At 49.3% G+C, this 18,215-nt stretch overlaps 5 protein-coding genes across 9 annotated transcripts in view; 2 read left to right on the forward strand and 3 right to left on the reverse strand.

Moving 5' to 3' along the window:
* The window catches only part of sorl1 (sortilin-related receptor, L(DLR class) A repeats containing), a 45,094-nt gene extending 44,475 nt beyond the window's left edge, over positions 1-619 (reverse strand). Inside the window, exon 1 of the mRNA XM_068745322.1 lies at positions 314-619. Within this exon, the coding sequence (XP_068601423.1) occupies positions 314-619 (306 nt within the window). The remainder of the gene's footprint in view (positions 1-313) is intronic.
* A 1,398-nt stretch (positions 620-2,017) lies between these two features.
* LOC137901580 (testis-expressed protein 12) lies at positions 2,018-4,205 on the forward strand. Of its 5 annotated transcripts, none has more exons than XM_068745624.1 (5): positions 2,023-2,159; positions 2,511-2,599; positions 2,776-2,897; positions 3,640-3,691; positions 3,775-4,205. In XM_068745624.1, the coding sequence occupies exons 3-5, from the start codon at positions 2,777-2,779 to the stop codon at positions 3,917-3,919; spliced, it is 318 nt and encodes a 105-aa protein (XP_068601725.1). In that variant the 5' UTR covers positions 2,023-2,159; positions 2,511-2,599; position 2,776; the 3' UTR covers positions 3,920-4,205. The 5 variants fall into 5 exon arrangements, with proteins under 5 accessions (XP_068601726.1, XP_068601723.1, XP_068601725.1 ...); XM_068745621.1 differs by having other exon boundaries at positions 2,776-2,881; positions 3,559-3,691; XM_068745623.1 differs by having other exon boundaries at positions 2,776-2,881.
* A 784-nt stretch (positions 4,206-4,989) lies between these two features.
* Positions 4,990-8,833, reverse strand: sdhdb (succinate dehydrogenase complex, subunit D, integral membrane protein b). The gene is made up of 4 exons (XM_068745550.1): positions 8,760-8,833; positions 7,604-7,714; positions 6,005-6,149; positions 4,990-5,713 (listed from the first exon to the last, which is right to left on the reverse strand). Exons 1-4 carry the CDS (start codon positions 8,806-8,808, stop codon positions 5,548-5,550), a joined length of 471 nt encoding a protein of 156 aa, XP_068601651.1. The 5' UTR covers positions 8,809-8,833; the 3' UTR covers positions 4,990-5,547.
* A 413-nt stretch (positions 8,834-9,246) lies between these two features.
* On the forward strand, positions 9,247-10,894 carry timm8b (translocase of inner mitochondrial membrane 8 homolog B (yeast)). The gene is made up of 2 exons (XM_068745527.1): positions 9,247-9,426; positions 9,992-10,894. The coding sequence occupies exons 1-2, from the start codon at positions 9,325-9,327 to the stop codon at positions 10,157-10,159; spliced, it is 270 nt and encodes an 89-aa protein (XP_068601628.1). The 5' UTR covers positions 9,247-9,324; the 3' UTR covers positions 10,160-10,894.
* Positions 10,895-11,023: 129 nt separating this feature from the next.
* il4i1 (interleukin 4 induced 1) lies at positions 11,024-15,760 on the reverse strand. The gene is made up of 7 exons (XM_068745447.1): positions 15,730-15,760; positions 14,919-15,139; positions 14,123-14,235; positions 12,772-12,973; positions 12,622-12,690; positions 12,404-12,540; positions 11,024-12,008 (listed from the first exon to the last, which is right to left on the reverse strand). The coding sequence occupies exons 1-7, from the start codon at positions 15,758-15,760 to the stop codon at positions 11,240-11,242; spliced, it is 1,542 nt and encodes a 513-aa protein (XP_068601548.1). The 3' UTR covers positions 11,024-11,239.
* Between the last annotated feature and the right edge of the window lie 2,455 nt (positions 15,761-18,215).

Genomic DNA, 18,215 nt, shown 5'->3' on the forward strand with positions numbered 1-18,215 from the left:
TGTTCTCCCTGTGTTCTCCTTGTGTTATCCCTGCGTTATCCCTGCGTTATCCCTGTGTTCTCCTTGTGTTCTCCCTGTGTTCTCCCTGTGTTCTCCTTGTGTTCTCCTTGTGTTCTCCTTGTGTTCTCCCTGTGTTCTCCTTGTGTTCTCCCCGTGTTCTCCCCGCGTTCTCCCCGACGCCGGTATGAACGCAAGCAGCTGGAGGCGCAACACCACCAGACGGGTCTGGCGTCTTTCTTCCCGACACCCTGCGCTCAGGCAGGATCGGGGGGGGACGCGCGGTGTTCGCATGCAGACAGACGCACGTCCTTACCCGCCCGTACACCTTCGGCATGGTCGCTCCACCGGAGCTCCGGCGGCTTCGACGCTGCAGAAAGGAGCCGGAGTCCGAACCGCCTCCGGCTGCAAGACGCGCGTCCAGCGGCAGCGCAGGAGCCGCGACGTCTCCTCCGTCCCCGCGGGACAGCGCGTCCGCTCGTATCGTGGTGAAGCCGCCGTCCCGCCGCTGCTGCGCGTAAAGGCGGAGGGTCGACGGGTTTGTGCCAGAGAGCCACAGGACGAGCAGGCAGAGCGCGCAGCGCACGGAGCGCGGCATCCCGCCTGCCTGTGGGATCGCCATGTTTGTGATTGTTTGGGTCCGGTGAGAAGAACAGCTCCGTCTACCGGCTGCGCCTCCGATGCTGCGTTCACTGCCGCGGGAAGGTTGGGAAGAACGAGCATTCCTGCGTCAAAAACACGCTTCCGACAAACAAAGGCCGCGAATCAGCATCATTTATAAGACAAACAAACTTCTAGAAACTATCGATGTCAAATATACGAGTGATTTATTAACATTGTGATGTGAAATAGTCGTCTATCGGGAGAAAGATCTCATCGCTTCCCTTCCCTCACAGGCCTCAATCTCTGAGTGGCATGGCAGCAATGATGCAGGGCTGCCATGACCTTGTTCTTTTGCTCATTGGCCAGAGCTCATGACCACAGGTGAGGATTGGAACCAGCAAAGCAAAAGCCTCACCTATCACCCGGATCCACCTGTCGAGCTCCTGCTCCATCCTACGAGTCGGCAAGTCTCCGAGAGAAACTCCTCCGCCTCAGGAAGGTCTTCTTCCCCGACTCGGAGTGAGCAGTCCACCCTTTTCCGGCTGAGAACCATGTCCAGCAGAGGTGCTGATCCGCTAACAAGCTGCCATCCACCCTGTACTCCCAAAGTACAGGGTGGATGGATGCCGGTACATTAAAGTTGCATTTACTGGACTCCCTTCTTCCCTCGGCTAACGCGTGGCAGGTAACTGTACTGATCTCTTTACATGGCAGGCAAAATGTTTTAGTTCATTGGTTCTCGAAATGTTTCCCATCAAGGAACTCTAAATTGATTGCAACACTCCGTTTGATAAGCTGTGTCAAACCGCACGGAGACTCGTGCACTCCCACAAACTAAATATAGACGGCGGAAAGCACTACAGGACACCAAATGTGGGAGTCCAAAAAGGATTTGGAAGAATGTTTTATTATTATTCTTCAAGGGGGGGTTATTGGGGGCTGGCCACCTTTACGGAGGCCATTGCCACCACCTTCTGAACCGGGTCTGGATCAGCCTCCTATTTCCACTAACGCAGCTGTGCAACAGGCTGCAAACACCTGGTCCAGGTGATGATGATGAATATATTTATGAGATAGAATGTTAGAGTACAAGTACAGTCACACAGTAGCATGTATTACAGTACAGTAACCATTACAAAATAAGTTATCCTTCACAATTGAGGTCATACTCGTTCATATGTCAACAAGGGTGCACCTCGGACGCTGCCAGCATCGTGGACTTTACTTTTGAAATAAATAAATATTCCACTAAGTACAGCAGCGGAATGTATAATTACTGTTAATGAAAGTCTCCTGCACGGTCATGTCTCATCTTCTCGAACGTGAAGTAATACTTTTTGACCTGCCAAACAGAAAGCCCATTTTACCCGACTTTACGTGGGGCCCTGAATGCATCGTCCGCCGTGCCACTGCGCCGTTGATCGCTCCCTTTAAATGAATGCGCGTTCGCGCCCCGCCGGACCGTAAACGCACCGGCGACGGATCACGGACAGCTAATAGTTCTGTTTCCGTGTGTCGGATGGGTCCGTGAAACATTCACCTGCCAGACATAAACCCCGGTAGGCCGAAACCGCTGCACGGTAGCATTAGCATGCTGCTAGCCCAGCTGCTGTTTGGTAGTAGCTAATTGGCTTCAAGTATGTTGGCTAACTAGTTAGCCCAAAGTCGTGCGCAGGATAAACTCTCTGGTGCCCAATCGACGAATTAACCTGCTTAAAGGTGGGTTAGTGACGTTCTACGTCCGTGAAGATGAGGTTGTGTTGTTAGCTTATCAGGAGTGAGTTGGGCTGGTTTACTGGGTCAATCTTAACCAGCCAGTCGAGCTGGTTTACCGGATGTTGCTAGTCTCCAGTGAGGGAGAGGCGTTAGCAAGTTAGCAGTTATCCGGTTGCCTAAACTCTCGTTTTCAGTGAAAGGCGCAGCACAGATGGCAGCAAACGGGATGTCGCCTCAGTTAAAGAGACGAGGGAGCGACAACAAGCAGCGCACAGCCCCAGAGGTGAGGGGGGGTGAGGGGGGGGCACCGGCACCGCGCCGTAAGTGGGTTTAACCCGAGGAGCGTAGCGTGACCTGCTCGGTCACGGTGGAACACGGGTCGTTATGGAGGGATGGAGGGAGGGAGGGAGGGATGGATGGATGGAGGGATGGATGACCAGCGCTCTCCCCTTTGAACAGAATGCGGAACGCAGAGCTGCAGCTCCGGGCAGACCTCCAGCAGCGAAGCGGAGGCCTTCCTGTGAGCAGCCGGACTCAGCAGACTTCCTGGAGGCTACGGCAGCAGGTGCGTGAACAGCCAGGTAAAAACAGGCTAGCAGGCTAGCAGGCTAACAGGTTCAAATGAAAGGCCGTTCACTTTCCTTCCCTTGTGAGATCACGGCTTTTAAAAGTGCTCTGTAAAAATATATATACATTATTGTTTTGTTATTATTATTATTATTGGTAGTAGTAATAATAGTGGTATTATTATTATTACTTTGCCGGGGCGGGGCTCATGTCATCTATTTATCATCGCACGCACGGTCATATGACAGTTGGCTAGTTTGTCTGGTAGCAAGATAACTGAAAATGATCTGGATGAAATTTCCAGGAAATGTTGGGAATGTTAGCAGGAACAGATGATGAAATGTTGGTGATAATCCAGAAGAGATCCTGGATTCTGGATCACGTTGAAATTTTCATTAAGGTTGCAGTCAATGGAGCGTCAAAATGTGTTCCTCAGTATCTCGGTTGATTATTGACCGATAGAGGGTGGGGGGGGGGTCTCTATGTCCCACCGAATTTTATCCGGATTGGATCCAGAATGATGTCTGGAAAAAAATATTACATTTTAACATTAAAACTCAATTTACAGACTAAAAAGATCTGTTAAACACACATCAACTCTGATTGGGTTTTACTCTTAATCATTGGTGTATAAAGATACCAAGAACAATCTGGAACCTTTCTGTGCTGATCCAGGTCACCATGTGGACGGCGTAGATCCAGTTAGCTGGGATGTTCTCCGGTTGACCCGTGTTTCTGTTTCTGCTTCTGCCACAGCGGCGGGACGAGACGTCTGCTCTCTGTTGATGACGTTCTCACACCTGCTCAGGTAGGTCCCGCTGCACGCCCCCCCCCCCCCCCGCGTGGTTAACCCCCCCAGGGTTTTTAATGCGAGCGTCTGATTCGTTGCAGCGAGAGGGTCGTGGCCGACACCTCCCAGATCAGCGAGCTGGAGGGGGTTCTGGCCGAAGCTGCGACTGTGGCGTCCTGCCTCAGAGAGAAGAAGAAGTATCTCCGGCAGACTTTGTCTGTGATTTCTGAGAAGCTGCAGGACTGAGCTGGAGCTGCTTGTGTGTTTTGTGTGTCCTTTGTCGTTCAGGTTGTGTTAACCAACACCTCGGGATGTTTATCACCGTGTGTTCCTGTTGGCAGTTTATTATTGGCCGAGCTGGCGGATCATCTTTTCCTCCGATCTCGACACACAAATCTCAGTCGTTGCTCTGATTTTTCCAAACAGCAACGATATTCCCAGGGCAGGGAGCTGAGGAAAACTCAGTGGTGCTGGAAGTTCCGTGGGTTTTACTGTTCGCCGAGGATTAAAGTGGCATCAAGTGCCAAAAAAAGGTGTGTTGTTGTTTTTGTAAGATACGAAGAAAGGAGGGAAAAGCCTTCATCTCTGGAGATGACAAGAGAAACTTTTCGTCTCCAGACTCAGGATCTAATTCCTTTTCCTCTCCCACGAATACTCCGACTTCCCGTTGTGACGGCAGCCGGTCAGCAGAGGGCGTCAGTGAGCCTGATCCAGACAGGCAAGAGGAGGAGGCAGAATCCCATCCATCCGCCGTTGTTATGGCATTATGGGATGTTTGGGCGAGCAAGACCTCTTCTCCCTATTGCAGGCTGGTCGTTGCCTCTCAAAGTGGTCCTGGTTTAGCAGGCTGAACTTTACGGACGGGCAATAAAAGTTAACGATACCCGGAAATTTGGAGTTGCAATAAGCTCCAGTGCAGACAGGGTGGCGTTCTACCGGGCGACGCTGTCCCAGTCCAGGTACCTGCTGGAGTTCTCCCCGTTCCCGTCCGAGTCCTGGGCTTTAATGCGGACGGGCAGAAGTTCAATGTGAGCCAACTGGTCCTGCATTATAAAGGGAGGGACGATGCGGACGAGTCGACTGAGCTTTTCTTCGTGATGAAGTCCCCTCAACCAAACTCCGTTCCATCCTGGATAGATGGAAGCGCTCGGTTCAGCCTCTCCTGTCAGCATTCCCACATTTCAGAATTCTGATTTTAGTCATCAATAACCGGAGGAGACGCCTCGGTTGTGTCATCATTTCCTGTTGGCATCCAGCTTGCGTTTAAAATGAGCCGCTATATCAAAAGGATCGATTTGAACATGATGAAAGCAGCATTTCATGTTTCGCCAGAGACGTTTATTCGGCTGAAGGAGGAACGTTACACTTTATGATGCGAACCGGCAGTCAAGGGGAGAAAAACAAACGCATGCGGATTCATTTCTGGGGGAACGAACAGAATTCCGATGCTGGTTCCCCACAGAGCGCCGCGGCGTTCCAGGAGTCGAGTCAAATCTCATCGAGGAGCAAAGGCAAAAAATAAATAAACACATTTTCATCGTTTTACAATAATGTAATTTCTAAAGTTGCGATTTGCTCCGTCACGCAATGGGAGGAGAATAATTCCTTCTGCTCGGGAACAATAGCAGCCAAACGGCATCTAATGTGTGGCAGCAAACGTGGGTTCTGGAAGCGAAGACAAAACGGGCAAAGCCAAGCGTGAGATTATTCATGAGGAATTACTGTGAGATCAAACGGCGTCATCCGGAAAAGGCATGATGGACGCCACGGCCGCTTCCTTAAAGCGTTCTGACTTCACATACCCATGGATGCATGTATTTATAAGATGTACACGAGACGACTTTAAAGGCGCTTCCCGGCGTTCCCAGTCCTGCTCATTTGCTCCAGAGCAGGGCGACGGCTTTGCAGAGGCCCACGTCACTGTAGTTGAAGTAACACAGACCAGCGAAGGTGACCGTGGACAGCAGGAAGAGGCCGGCGTTGGCCACCTTAACCTTCGCGTCCCCGTGAACGTAGTCCGTCAGCACCTGCCCGATGCCCCTACAGGAACATCAGCAAAGACACGAGCAGTCAGGGAACTCGAGTGGATTCACAGCAGCAGCGCACGTTGGGACCGGAAACGACGGCCGAGGACACATCTGGAAACAGATGGACGACCCTCCTCCCTACAGGTCGGACTCAGACCTCGTTTCGTAGGTCGGCAGGTGGTACCTGTTGCTATGACTCTACAGCCAGCTTCTTAAGCTCGGAGACAAGACCCAGGGAAAACCGGACCTGACTTAATAGCTACCGACAGCTACCTCCCCCCCACCCCACCCCAACCAGTCTTACCAGTGTCCATGCAAGGTGAGGGCGGCGGCCAGGGAATAGTCCACAGCCGGGCATGGGTTGAAGAAGGCCACAGGTCCCATGGTCAGCAGCAGGACGCTCAGGACGCGCTCTGCTGTCCAGTGCAGGGAGGCGGCCCTGGAGCCCGCTGTGGAGGTTCAGCAGACTCAGTCATTCTCAGGGCAAGGCTAACGGCGTGACGCTTTACACGTGCGTGCCTTCAGCACACATAAGGAGAAGGTGTTTATGGACATTGTAGGCTCCAGTATTTGGGCTTGACTAACTCGGACCACTTTGTGTCAAAGGTCAGATTCCTGAGTCTAGCCTCAAACACCTTTTTCCATAACTTCATCGTATGACTCATCTTCATCCCCTCATAGTTTCCACAACTCTGTATGTCTCTCTTCTTCTTAAAAATGGGCACCAGAACACTTCTCCTCCATTTCTCTGGTATCTTCTTTCCCCCTAGGATTGTATTAAAAACTCTACAGCTACCTCTCCTAGACACTTCCACACCTCCACAGGTATATAATCCAGTCCAACTGCCTTCCCATTCTTCATCCTCTTCATTGCCTTTCTAACTTCACTCGTGCTAATCTTTGTCACTTCCTGGTACACAACAGGTGTCTCTACTACCCTTTGTTCTCTCTCATTTTCCTCATTCATTAACTCCTCAAAATGCTTCTTCCATCTTCCTACACACTACTGGCCTCTGTCAACACGTTTTCATCTGTCCTTCATCACCCTAACATGCTGAACATCCTTCCCATCTCTGTGTCTCTGTCTGTCCAGCCTGTACAGATCATTCTCTGAACAGGCTCTGTTTGACCTTTGCCTCCTCTACCTTTGCCTCGCGTCTCATCTCCCTGTGTTCTCGTTTACTCTCTTCTGTCCTCTAAATATCCCACTTCTCCTTAGCTAACTTCTTTTCCCGCATACACTTCTGCACTTCCTGGTTCCACCACCAGGTCTCCTTATCTCGTTTACTTCCAGAAGACACACCGACTCCTCGTCTCCTCAATGCTGTAAGAAGACTTTCCAGCAGCGGCAGCAGAGGTTAGATATTTGGTCATCTCAGATTGAACAACCTGACGCCGCTGGATTTAAATTCATACCAGATATAAACAAGTAAACATAAACAAGTTAGCGCCACAAAACATCTCCATTTTATTCACAACAACCTTCCTAGAAAGTCGATCTTCACACAGGAGACTAAAGACTCTGAACTCTGAGACAACACTTGTCTGTTCAGAGGAAAGGTCTGCCCTACTTCCCCTCCCCTGTGGCTGACCCACCGACCCGGATGGGGGGGTTCCAGTTCCAATGGGTGAGACCCGGTGGCACGAAGCAGACCTCACATGACATGGTCTCAGGATAAAGCAAAAACCATCAGCTCCCGTCAGACGCCGCCGGCTTCCTGTCACCAGAGCAACCGTCTAGACCCTGACCCACATCACCCGACACCAGTGACCGAACTCTGAGACTGTTCAGTGACCGGTTGCTTCTGTCTGAGGGGTGTGTCCTCCACCCAGCCACACAAAGGATTTCCTGTTCCACACGATGCACGTGTGCGCTACTACATGTGTGTGTACTACTACTGACCGTTCAGGCCCGGTGTGGCATGGATCCTGGCGGCCAGGACGTGGGGCTGCTCCTGGTGTTTGTGAGGTACAGCCAGAGGCCTGGCCAGCAGAGAGCTCCGGTAGAGCAGCGCTGAAGGGAGACCAGAGTCGCACGTTCATCTCCAATCACCGCACGAGTCCGAAGTTAAAACCGCCAAGCGCACGCGAGAGCTTCGTGTTCAGTCTGGACGGCAGCCACGAATCTTTTAGTCGGTGCTTTTTCATTTTTAAAGAGTCGTTAACATTCATGAGGGGCAACGACCCCTTTGTGAGTGTTTGACGAGTCTTATTGTCCCGGTGGCTTCAGTCTTCTTTTCGTTTTCTGCTCCAACAGGAGAACAAAAAACTGTTGGTTGAAGACGTTTCGCTTCTTAACAGAGAGGCTTCTTCAGTTCTGGTAGAGAGTCCAGGTACTTAGAATAGAATAGAAAGCCTTTATTACCCCCTCCTATAAGACGAACATGGGTAAATCATATTTCTACAATACTGCCCCCAAAGGGAGGAACTGTTTGACTCCTGCCCTCAAAACATGCACCTCTTTGGCCTCCTTCAAAACGGCCCTAAAAATTCACCTTTTAGGGGGGCAGAAACGGAGATAGTCAACGCGACTCTCTCCAGATCAATCCCCCCCCCCCCCCTTTTTTTGTCCACCTAGGTTGTACATATGTGCATTTTTAATTTGTTATTTTGCATCAATTGAGTAATTTAATATTAGTTTTATTGGTATTGTTAAATGTTGATGATTTATGTACGAAGGACTTTCAACGGAAACAAGACCGCAAGGGCTTTTTTGAAATGCTCCTCTTAGACAGGATGTTTGACTGTACTTGTACTGTAATACATGCTACTGTGTGACTGTACTTGTACTGTAATACATGCTACTGTGTGACTGCACTTGTACCGTAACATTCTATCTAATAAATATATTCATCATCATTGCATAGTGGCTACACAATGAGATTATACTGCTGTTGGCCGGTCCAGGTACTTGTACTCCTGCTGGAGGGTCCATGTACTTGTACTGCTGTTGATCGCTCGGAGGTTCCTGTTTGGGCTCCCTTTGAACTAAAGCGTCGCGCCACGCGGCCACGCGATCAAACGAGACCCAAAACCCACAACACGCGAGGAATACTCACGTTTGACGCCTCCGCGACACACACAAGCCAACCTGACGATAGCCGCCATGACGATCGCCCAAACCAAGGTCACTCCAGTGACCCGGATGTAGATGTGGCGAACGTCGTCGCTGCCAAGATTTTAAAAAACGTCCTTGACGTTCTACAAATGGACTGCGTAAAAATGTACTTAATGTTTAATTTAATGTTATCGTTGCCTGACTTTAAGCGATGTTTTTAAAGGTTTAAAGTCGGGTAAAGATTTATATTCTGTCACTAAACATAAGCTTCTCCAGGTCTGATGATGAAAACCAGGCTCCAGCAGACTCATAATATGACATCCCATAATATGTTATTGTTATTAGATGCCGTGAAGGCTTTGAGTCAGCTGTCTGCTGAAGAATCTTTTTCAGCGTTACGTCCTACGTCATATCATCGCGCCGGTCTTCAAACCATTGCCAATGTGGCGGTGCGCTGTGCGCATGCGTCCTGCCGGCGGTACACCGGAAGTCGCCTCACAGCACCCTGTTTTTAAGCAGCCCGTTACCGGGAGTTCGGAGCCGGTCCGTACAGACGCAGCAGCGCAATGAACAGTTTCGATGACATGAGCGCTTCGGAGAAAGCGGAAGCTGCGGAGCTTCAGCGCATGATCGCCGTGGAGCAGCAGAAAGTGCAGTTCCATGCGCAGGTCGGTGCATGCTAACCATGCTAATAATGCTAATCACGGTGGAGCAGCACATCCACGAAACTCCCGGGTTATTTACGTTTTAACCAAACCCACGACGTGTTAATTGTGTGTGTACCAAAGCTGTAGGGGGGGGCGGCAGCAGCTCTGATGGCTGTCAGGGAAAGCAGATGGAGCACTGATTCCTGTGTTGTCCTTATTTTTATTTTCAGGGTGGTGTAGCGCTGTCGCCTCAGAAGGTGCCAGGTTCAAACCCTATCTGCATGTTCTCCCCATGTCTGCGCGGGTTTTCCCCAAAAACATGCAATTTAGGTTCATTGGCTTCCCCAAATTGTGTGTGCGTGAATGGCTGTCTGTCTCCGTGTGGCCCCGCGATGCGCTGGAGCCACATTCGGCGTGTACCCCGCCTCTCGTCCCACAGCGAGCTGGGATAGGCGCCAGCGACTCCCGTGACCCGCCAAGAAAAAAGCGGTGCAAACGCGTGTTCCACCAGCTCGCCTTCTGCGGTGCGATCCCGTCGTCGGACATGTTCCGTCCACACACGCTGACGCCGTCATGTTTATTCCAGGTCCACAGATTCACCGACGTCTGCTGGGACCGGTGCTCGGTCACCCCCAGCTCCAAGTTGGACCACCGCACGGACGCTTGTCTGCAAAGCTGCGTGGAGCGCTTCATCGACACGACCCTGATCATCACCAACCGCTTCACGCACATGGTGCAGAAGGGCGCGCAGTGACCCGGACGGAAGAAGCAGCGGGACTTTGTGATGACATCAGAGGAATGGCTTCCTCGTAGGCTGCTGTGTGTGTGTGTGCGTGTGCGTGTGTGTGCGTGTGTGTGTGTGTGTGTGATGCTACATTGATGAGCCTCATGTATGAAACTAAAAGGACAATGAAACACATTCAGCTTCAGTCTCTGTGTCTCGTGTCCACCTTGAAGGGTCTGCAGGTAAAACTGGTGCTAGTGTAATAATACCGTTACGACACATTCTATAACCTCCAGGAAACTATCCATCTGAAGATTAATGAGGCTTTTACGGGAAGTCGGTCGTTGTCTATCATCCGATTTAAACTGCAACACAATAACCTTTTCGACAAATTCACTCAGCCCGCCACTGAAGCCCCCCCAACTCACCAAAGCCTGATCGGGCCTTCTGCTCGGCTGCTCCTGTCGACTGCCCTCCCTGACCACCTGGGGGCGCCACAGTCTCGAGATGCTTTTAAAGGTGGACTTTTTAACAATGCATTTGCCTAAAGGGACTTGGAGGCTCTTAAACGTTTGAAATCTTTTTAGCTGGGTAAAGGTGACTGCTGATGAATGTATTAATTTATCTGCATTGTTCCCAATTACTATTTTAGCCTTTTTAGTCCTTCAGTATTTTTTTCCCCTTGAATGTAGCACTTTGAGATTTGTGTCAAATGTGAATTGCATTGCAAATAAAACATTTAACGGTGAAGGTTCTCGCAAAGTCACTGAATCGTTGAAAAAGACTGAGAATTTGTGATTCACTACATTCTAATGTTTATTCATTCATGCATTCATACATTGATTGGCTCCATTTCTGTCTCAGGCCGCTGCGACACTCAACTGATTTTCCCACATTTTATTGATTAAAATAATTTTATGCATGACTGGAATAAAATCAAGATTGTGACTTTAGAAATCTGATTTAGCGCTCGAAGTGATGGAGCTCTACCTACACAAAGCGACAATTAAAACCTGCCCCAGGTGGCCACAATTACACGATCAATCAGTTTATGCGCTCCCAATGGATAACAGCAGATCAATACATTAATCCAGTGAGCGTGGAGACCGACTACACGGTCAGGTCATTGATGTTCCTGGCTGCTCTGAGCGCAGACTTCATGGCGGTTTCAATCCAGCCGTGTGGAGTCGCTGCATGTTCTCCTGCGAAGTGGACCCGTCCCTCGCTCTGGAACAGCTCTGCGGCGTAGTGCCCCTGCTGGTAGGGTGTGAACAGCGCGAAGGCTCCCAGGCTGTAGGGGTCCGAGGCCCACTTCTTCACAAAGCCCCCCGTCCACAGAGGCCTGATTCCCTCCCCGTGAATCTTCACCAGGTCGCCCAGGACCACCTCCATCAGCTCATCCTCGTTCATGCCTTGGAAGAGGGTGGAGTCATCAGAGCAGGTGTAGGAGGCCAGCAGGGCGCCGGCACTTGTCCCGGGGAAGCTGTGACTGGGGTAGTAGATGAATCGGGAGGGCCGGTCAGTGATGCTCTTGCCTCCGCTGATGCCCTCTCTCTCCCAGAACCTGGTGCTGAAGCTGAGAATGATTTTGGTGGAGCTGGTGTAGTGAACCGAGCGAAGTGCCTCCATCTTGTCCCCAGAGAGCGGGGGCTGGAAGTCAATAAAGAGGCTGGCCTTTGCTGTGGCAGTAACTAGGGCATAGTCCACCGTCAGGTTGGACAGGGAGCCGGGATTGCTCGAGTCCCGGTATGCTACCGTCACATTCCTGCCGCCTGATTGGTCGACTTGCATGACTTTGGAGTTGAGGAGGATGGTAGCATTCAAAAGCTGCTCGAGAGCCCCGGGGAGGAGGTCGAAGCCATTAGTCACCTCAAGGTACCTGTAACAAGACCTCCATCATTAGTCGTCACTGATCAGCGGGTCTATGTTGAACCTGCGCCACATGACTGTGATGTCATGAGCCACATTCACGCCAACTTGCCACAGCTGCTCTAAAACGCATCCCTTTACAGGCGGTGGGTTTAAATGTTGGATTCATTGCCGCTTCCACCACAAGGATATCTTTGTTTTTAATTCTAGCCAAGATGCTCTTCAGATGTTTATCTAATTCGCCACTCTTATAATGAACGCTCAAATGAATTCACCTGTAAATGAAAGTTAAGGTATTAACCTTGCAGCAACAGTCAAGGATTTAGTGCGACTCTGAGGGCGGATAACGTAACCTCAGGCAGCCGGAGGCGAGCTTTAAGCACCCGGTAAAGACCGGCCTCTTACTCCACATCGCTGTTGATGTCTGACTGGATGTACAGCATCTCCAGAAGGGATGTGTAGAAGAGGCCGTTCTCATTCAGGATGTCCCCGATCATCCTCAGAGCTCCACGACTCAGGTCGGCCTCTTTCACCAGATACTCCTGTCGGTAAATCAATAACGTTATTGATCTGGTAAAAATGCTTGTTCTCATACATACGATGGACCTCGAGTGGATCTTTACCATCACCGTGTAGGAATCATATTTATCCATCATGGCTCTGCAGCCAATCGCCTTCAGGTCATCCTTCACCTGTATGCACAGCAGTGTTTAGTGCGTCTGTGCACCAACATCAATGTGTTGATGCGTCCCGATTGTGTCGTTTGGAGGCACCTTCCCGAGCGCCTGACTGAACAGCTGAGCTGCTGACCTCCCCCTCTCGCTGTCCGTCAGGCTGTAGTTGAGCAGGCCTGGGTCCTTCTCCACAGCGGAGGTTTTGTGAAGAACCCCGTTGACCAGGTAGAACGTGTTGGCGTCGTCTTGGAGGAAGTGGTTGAGGGAAATGTTTAAAACGGAGGCAAAGGCAATCAGGATCCTGTGGAGCAGAAGTACATCTGTTTGGAGTACATGATATATCTGAAGTACACTGTAGTTCTGGAACTTATAGTGGAGCATGAGATCATCTTGTCAAAGCCGGGCTGCAGCAGGAGACTAAATATTGACACATCATCATCGGTTGATTGGGGGAGGATCCCGAGGCATTATCAGGCCAACCAAGAGACATGGCCTCTTCAGCATGTCTGAGGCCTCCTCCAGGTTGGACATGCCTGGAACACCTCCCCAGCGAGGCGTCCTGGAGGCATCCGAGACAGATGCCCGTGCCACCGCCGTGTGGAAGAATAGCAGTTCTATTCTGAGCTCCTCGCCCTGTGTCTCAGGGTGCACCCAGCCACCCTGTGCAGGAAACACAGCCCAACCACTTCTATCCGAGATCTTGTCACCTATGGCGATGACCCAAAGCTCATGACCATAGTTGAGGGTATTAACATAGACTGGCTGGTAAATTGGGAGCTCCCTTTTCACCATGGCAGACCGATACAACGACTGCATCACTCCAGCCGCCGCACTGATCCGCGTGTCAATTTCACAGTCCTTCCTTCTCTCACTCATGACCAAGACCCCAAGATATATGAACTCCTCCGGAGAGGGCAGATCCCCTTTATCCGGTTGAGAGCCATGGCCTCGGATTTGGAAGTGCTGATCCTCACCACATTCACTCCGCTGTGGGACGCAAACTTGCCCCGGTACACACCGAAGATTTAGGCTCGATGAGACCAACAGGACCAACCAGACCTCCTCTGGCCCCTGGCTGAGACCAGAAATTCTGTCCATAAAGATGAACAGAACTGGTGATAAAGGGCAGCCCTGCCAGAGACCAACACGCACCTGGAACAGGTTTGACTTACTGCTGGCAATGCGAACCAAGGTCCTGCTTTAGTCCTACAGGGACAGACCTCAGCAAAGGACCCCATACTCCTGAAGCACCCCCCCACAAGATACTACAAGTGCCTAATCCACATTGCACCTGTCCCCTAGAGTTCCCTTTGGCGGCAGTAAGGGAGTTCCCTTACTTTCATGAGATAAAGAGCATTTTTAACTATTAAATGAGCCGCTGCAGATGCTTATTTTGCTCCCGTTACCATAGCAGTCATTATGATGGGACAGCAGACAGTGACCGACTCACTTATGAAAGCTGGGGATCCTCATGGCGCCCACTTCTGCGTACCAGCCTTCTCTGGTGTTCCTGAAGGTCTCCACACGTCCTCCAATGCGGCCACTGGCTTCTATTATGGTCGTCTTGTTTCCATGAGAACACAATCATACAGTTCAATGCATTTGCCCTCATTTGAGCTTTTTCACCTTTGCTTGTCGTATTTTCAGGCAGACTGCCTTCATTCGTCCAAGTTCTTCCTTAATAGTGAGAACCACGAGTGAGTTTTACACAGACAATGGATGTGAACATGAAGAATATTAAACGTGTAAAACGACTCAGTTAAGATATTCAAAATGTTGTTATTTCCACGACTCCCTGAAGATCAGCAGGTCTCTGCTGGCTCATGATCAGGATCTGTTCTAATCTACACCAGTCTCTCAGTATGACCAAAAAAAAAACCTGCTGAACAACTGGAAAACAGTTTTAGATAATGTTAAACCATGACCTGCTCCACATACCCACTCTGTCTGTCACGCACTAATAGCAATGTGTGCGAGCTCAGCTCCACAGAGGCGACAGCACTGTGTCACACACATCAGGGGTGCATCACATTAAACTGGTTTTAGCTTATTTCTACATTGCATGTGGTCAAATGAGTAAACAGTTATTGAAGGTACATTTGCATGCGTGATGTCGGGAAGGAGACGCCTGCAGCAGGAGGGCTGGAAAAAGTAATACTCTAACTGTAAGCCCCGTCTTCTGAGCGTCATCAGCATCCACCCTGGACGGACAGAGTAAAGTTACTCCAGTAACTCCATTACTTTACCTTGTGTCCCGCACCTTCCAGAAACTTAGCAGCGGTCAGTCCAGCCATGCCACCGCCAATGATGGCGACGTGACGAGGAGTCTTTGTGGCAGGAAGACCTTTGTGAACGATGTTGAGGAGTTCGTTGTAGTCAGTGTCCGCTTGAAGGCACTCAAACAGAGGGTCACCAGAGATCCCAGTCAACCAAAACACAGCAACGCCGACTACAGCGGCCAGGGGAACTGCCGAGGGAAGATGGACATGAACTTGATAAGTGAGCAGCCAAGGACTTCCATAAAAAACATCCTGCCCGTGCTGCGTTTTCTTTTCTTTTTTTTGAACTCTTTATTAAAACAGAACATTCCTTGACATAATTGCACATATACATCATTTGCAAACTTGAAATATTAATGGTCACAATTAGAAAGAAATAGCAAGTATTCTGAAAAAGGGAACTAAAGAAAACAAAAGACAAAAGCAAGAATAGTCATTACTTCTCCAAATATGAAATCACAGGCGCCCATCTTTTTAGGCATTTGTCCTTATTTAGCCGTAAATGACATGCATTTCACTCCTCCATGCATTTCACTGACCTCAGTCTTTCGACCCACTGTTCCACTGTGGGCGGCTGTTTGAGCCAATTCACGGTAATCATTTTGTGAGCAACCAGCACCAAAACCCTGACCAGATATATTGTACTGTTTTCACTGACATCAGATATGTTACCACTAAGCATTATCAGGGAGATGTGCTGCGTTTTCTCACACATGCTATATGGGATCAGAGCAGCAGCGTCAGACTTGTACCGTGGGCCAGACGTTCATTTACTTACAGACTTTACACAGCGTCGTGCGAGGAATCATCCTGAGGACGGAGCTCCACGGTTTCTTTCTGCTGCCGTTGTGAGACGAAGGGGACGCCTGCTACAGAAGTTCAGCATCACACTGAGATAAATGTGTTACATTCAAAACGAATCAACAATCTCACTCTATACATTTCATGTCATTTACTCTCTCTCTTCTGTCATGGTGATGCAGCAACAATAATACAAAACACAACACAATACAAAATAACACTGCATACCATGCAAAAAAAAAAAAAAAGAAAAGAGGAGGAGGAAGAACATTTCTTATGAACGCCTATGCCCCATTCTTATTAACACTCGATCTACCAGAATTCTGCAACTACTAGAATGACCATAGCAGTCATTTTGACTGCTCGGACATTAGTATATAATCTGGATTATTGTTATCATGCGATATAAGAAAAAATAGGTGGAATAGGTAAAAAAAAACATCAGGATACTGAATGAAAACTATAATTTAACGTCTCTGCAACCAGGACATGTGACAACAATATTTTTCCGTTTCTTCATTTCAATCTCAACAGTTATACATTCCATCAAATACTCAGTCACCATAGTCATAGTCAATGATTGTAGATTTCAGATCACTGCAAACATAAAGAGCAACTCCCCCCCTCCCTAATATGATTAACGTGAAACAATTCATAACCCACAAAATGAAATCCCATCCATTCATCATCAGATAAGCAGCTCTCTTTTAAATGTACTGGAATAATCCTGACTTTTACTCAAGTTTGAAGACATACTTCTACAGTTGAAATGAATTAAAGTAAATGATCCTTCTGTTTCAATGTTGCTACTAAATTCTGCATCAGTATAATATTGACATGCATCATCTACATCACGTGTCAAACTCAAGGCCCGGGGGCCAAATGTGGCCATCCAAGTCATTTTTTGTGGCCCTCGAGAGTGCTGTGTGCAGACATTTGGTTTTTTTTAATGCTGCATCTGTCACACATGTTGTTGGTTGTTCTGCAGTTCTGCCCCTCTCAACTGTAACAACTGTGACCTGGAGTTGTTTCCTCATGACCCTGCACTTTGCGCGCTCCTCGTGTAATCCTTATCAAAACATAATCCTTTGGTCATTAACTCGAATGTCTTTTTGAGACCACGCGGCACGTAGTACTCGCCGTTTCTCCTTAAAACGTTGAAAGGGAACGAATGATAGAGCTCCTGCATGGCGCAGTCCGTGCGTTCCTTGGAGACACCCGTTGCGCGGTGCGCCACTTTAATGTGAACCTCTTCCCGGAATTGCAGCTGCTCACGTATACGTTTTTCCAATAAACTCAATCATGTTTGTTGTGGCGTATAAATCAAAATTAATCCGAACGCCACGGTGGGCTAAGTCGAGGGGGTTAAAACATTGAGGACGCGCACGCGGTACGTTGCACAGACCTTGACAGGTGTATTTGCTCTGGATTGCAGAAAGAACAGCTGGAGGGCTTACTTGTTTGCTGTTGTATCGATTGTCCTCAGATACCTCCGTGCGCCCGTGCAATCTTCGATGTTTCATCTGGCTGGTGTATCCTGCTTATCATGCGGTCCTGCGTTTACGGTTATGCGGTCAACACGCACATACACACACATACACACACACACACACACACACACACACACACACTGGCACCGCACAGGTGAGCGCACACAAATAAAACCTCCACACCGGCTGCGCCACGCCCCATTCACCGCGGCGTGCACACATTGGCGCTGACAATGTTACTTCCCTCTGCTTTCTCTGGTAAAGAGTAAATCCTCATGTTCTTTCTCCTTTCACGGCTCTCCAGATCGCATTTTCTCCTCAACCTGCTTTTGTTTGCGCAGTAAATGAAAAAGCACTTTAGTCGTATCCATATTACGATCTTCATTGTGCGCAGTCCTCTCTTCAGCGTCGTTCACCCTTGTTTTTTCATTCTTCAAAGTTCTGTTTTATGTCGCTCCCCTCCTTCCTTAACAATCCGAAGTTTCCAGACAGTCTCCATTTGAGTTCTTTCAGTACTTCTGAGGTGCCATTGACGCACGGCCTTCTCCCCCCATGCTGGCGTGGTATCCAACAATTCACCTCGTTTTGGAGCATGCCTTTTCATTTTTAGTATCTTTCTGTCACCTTTTAAAAGATAACCCAATCATCCAGAAGGTGTGTCCTCCAATGTACACCTGAAAACGCAAGCTGATTTCTCTACGTTATGTTTTGTGTGTCAAGCATTGTGCTCTGGCACCGGTTTTTTCGAATGCAAAGAAACACAAGCACCAAGAGCTGATCAATGACCTCTAATAGTTCATGCCTGCACTCACCTTAATCAGAGGTAATGTCTCATAGGTTGTCGCGAGGCTGTGCATGATTGGCAGGAAGTGTTAGATCTCCGACTTTCTCTCCTTCAATGGGGCCAGCTCTCATCCAAGGGGTCCGGTTCTCGGCAGGGGGGCTATGTCAGCTGTTGTTGAGGAGACTTGCA

The sequence above is a fragment of the Brachionichthys hirsutus genome, chromosome 11, assembly GCF_040956055.1.
Source record: "Brachionichthys hirsutus isolate HB-005 chromosome 11, CSIRO-AGI_Bhir_v1, whole genome shotgun sequence".
Classification (NCBI taxonomy): domain Eukaryota; kingdom Metazoa; phylum Chordata; class Actinopteri; order Lophiiformes; family Brachionichthyidae; genus Brachionichthys; species Brachionichthys hirsutus.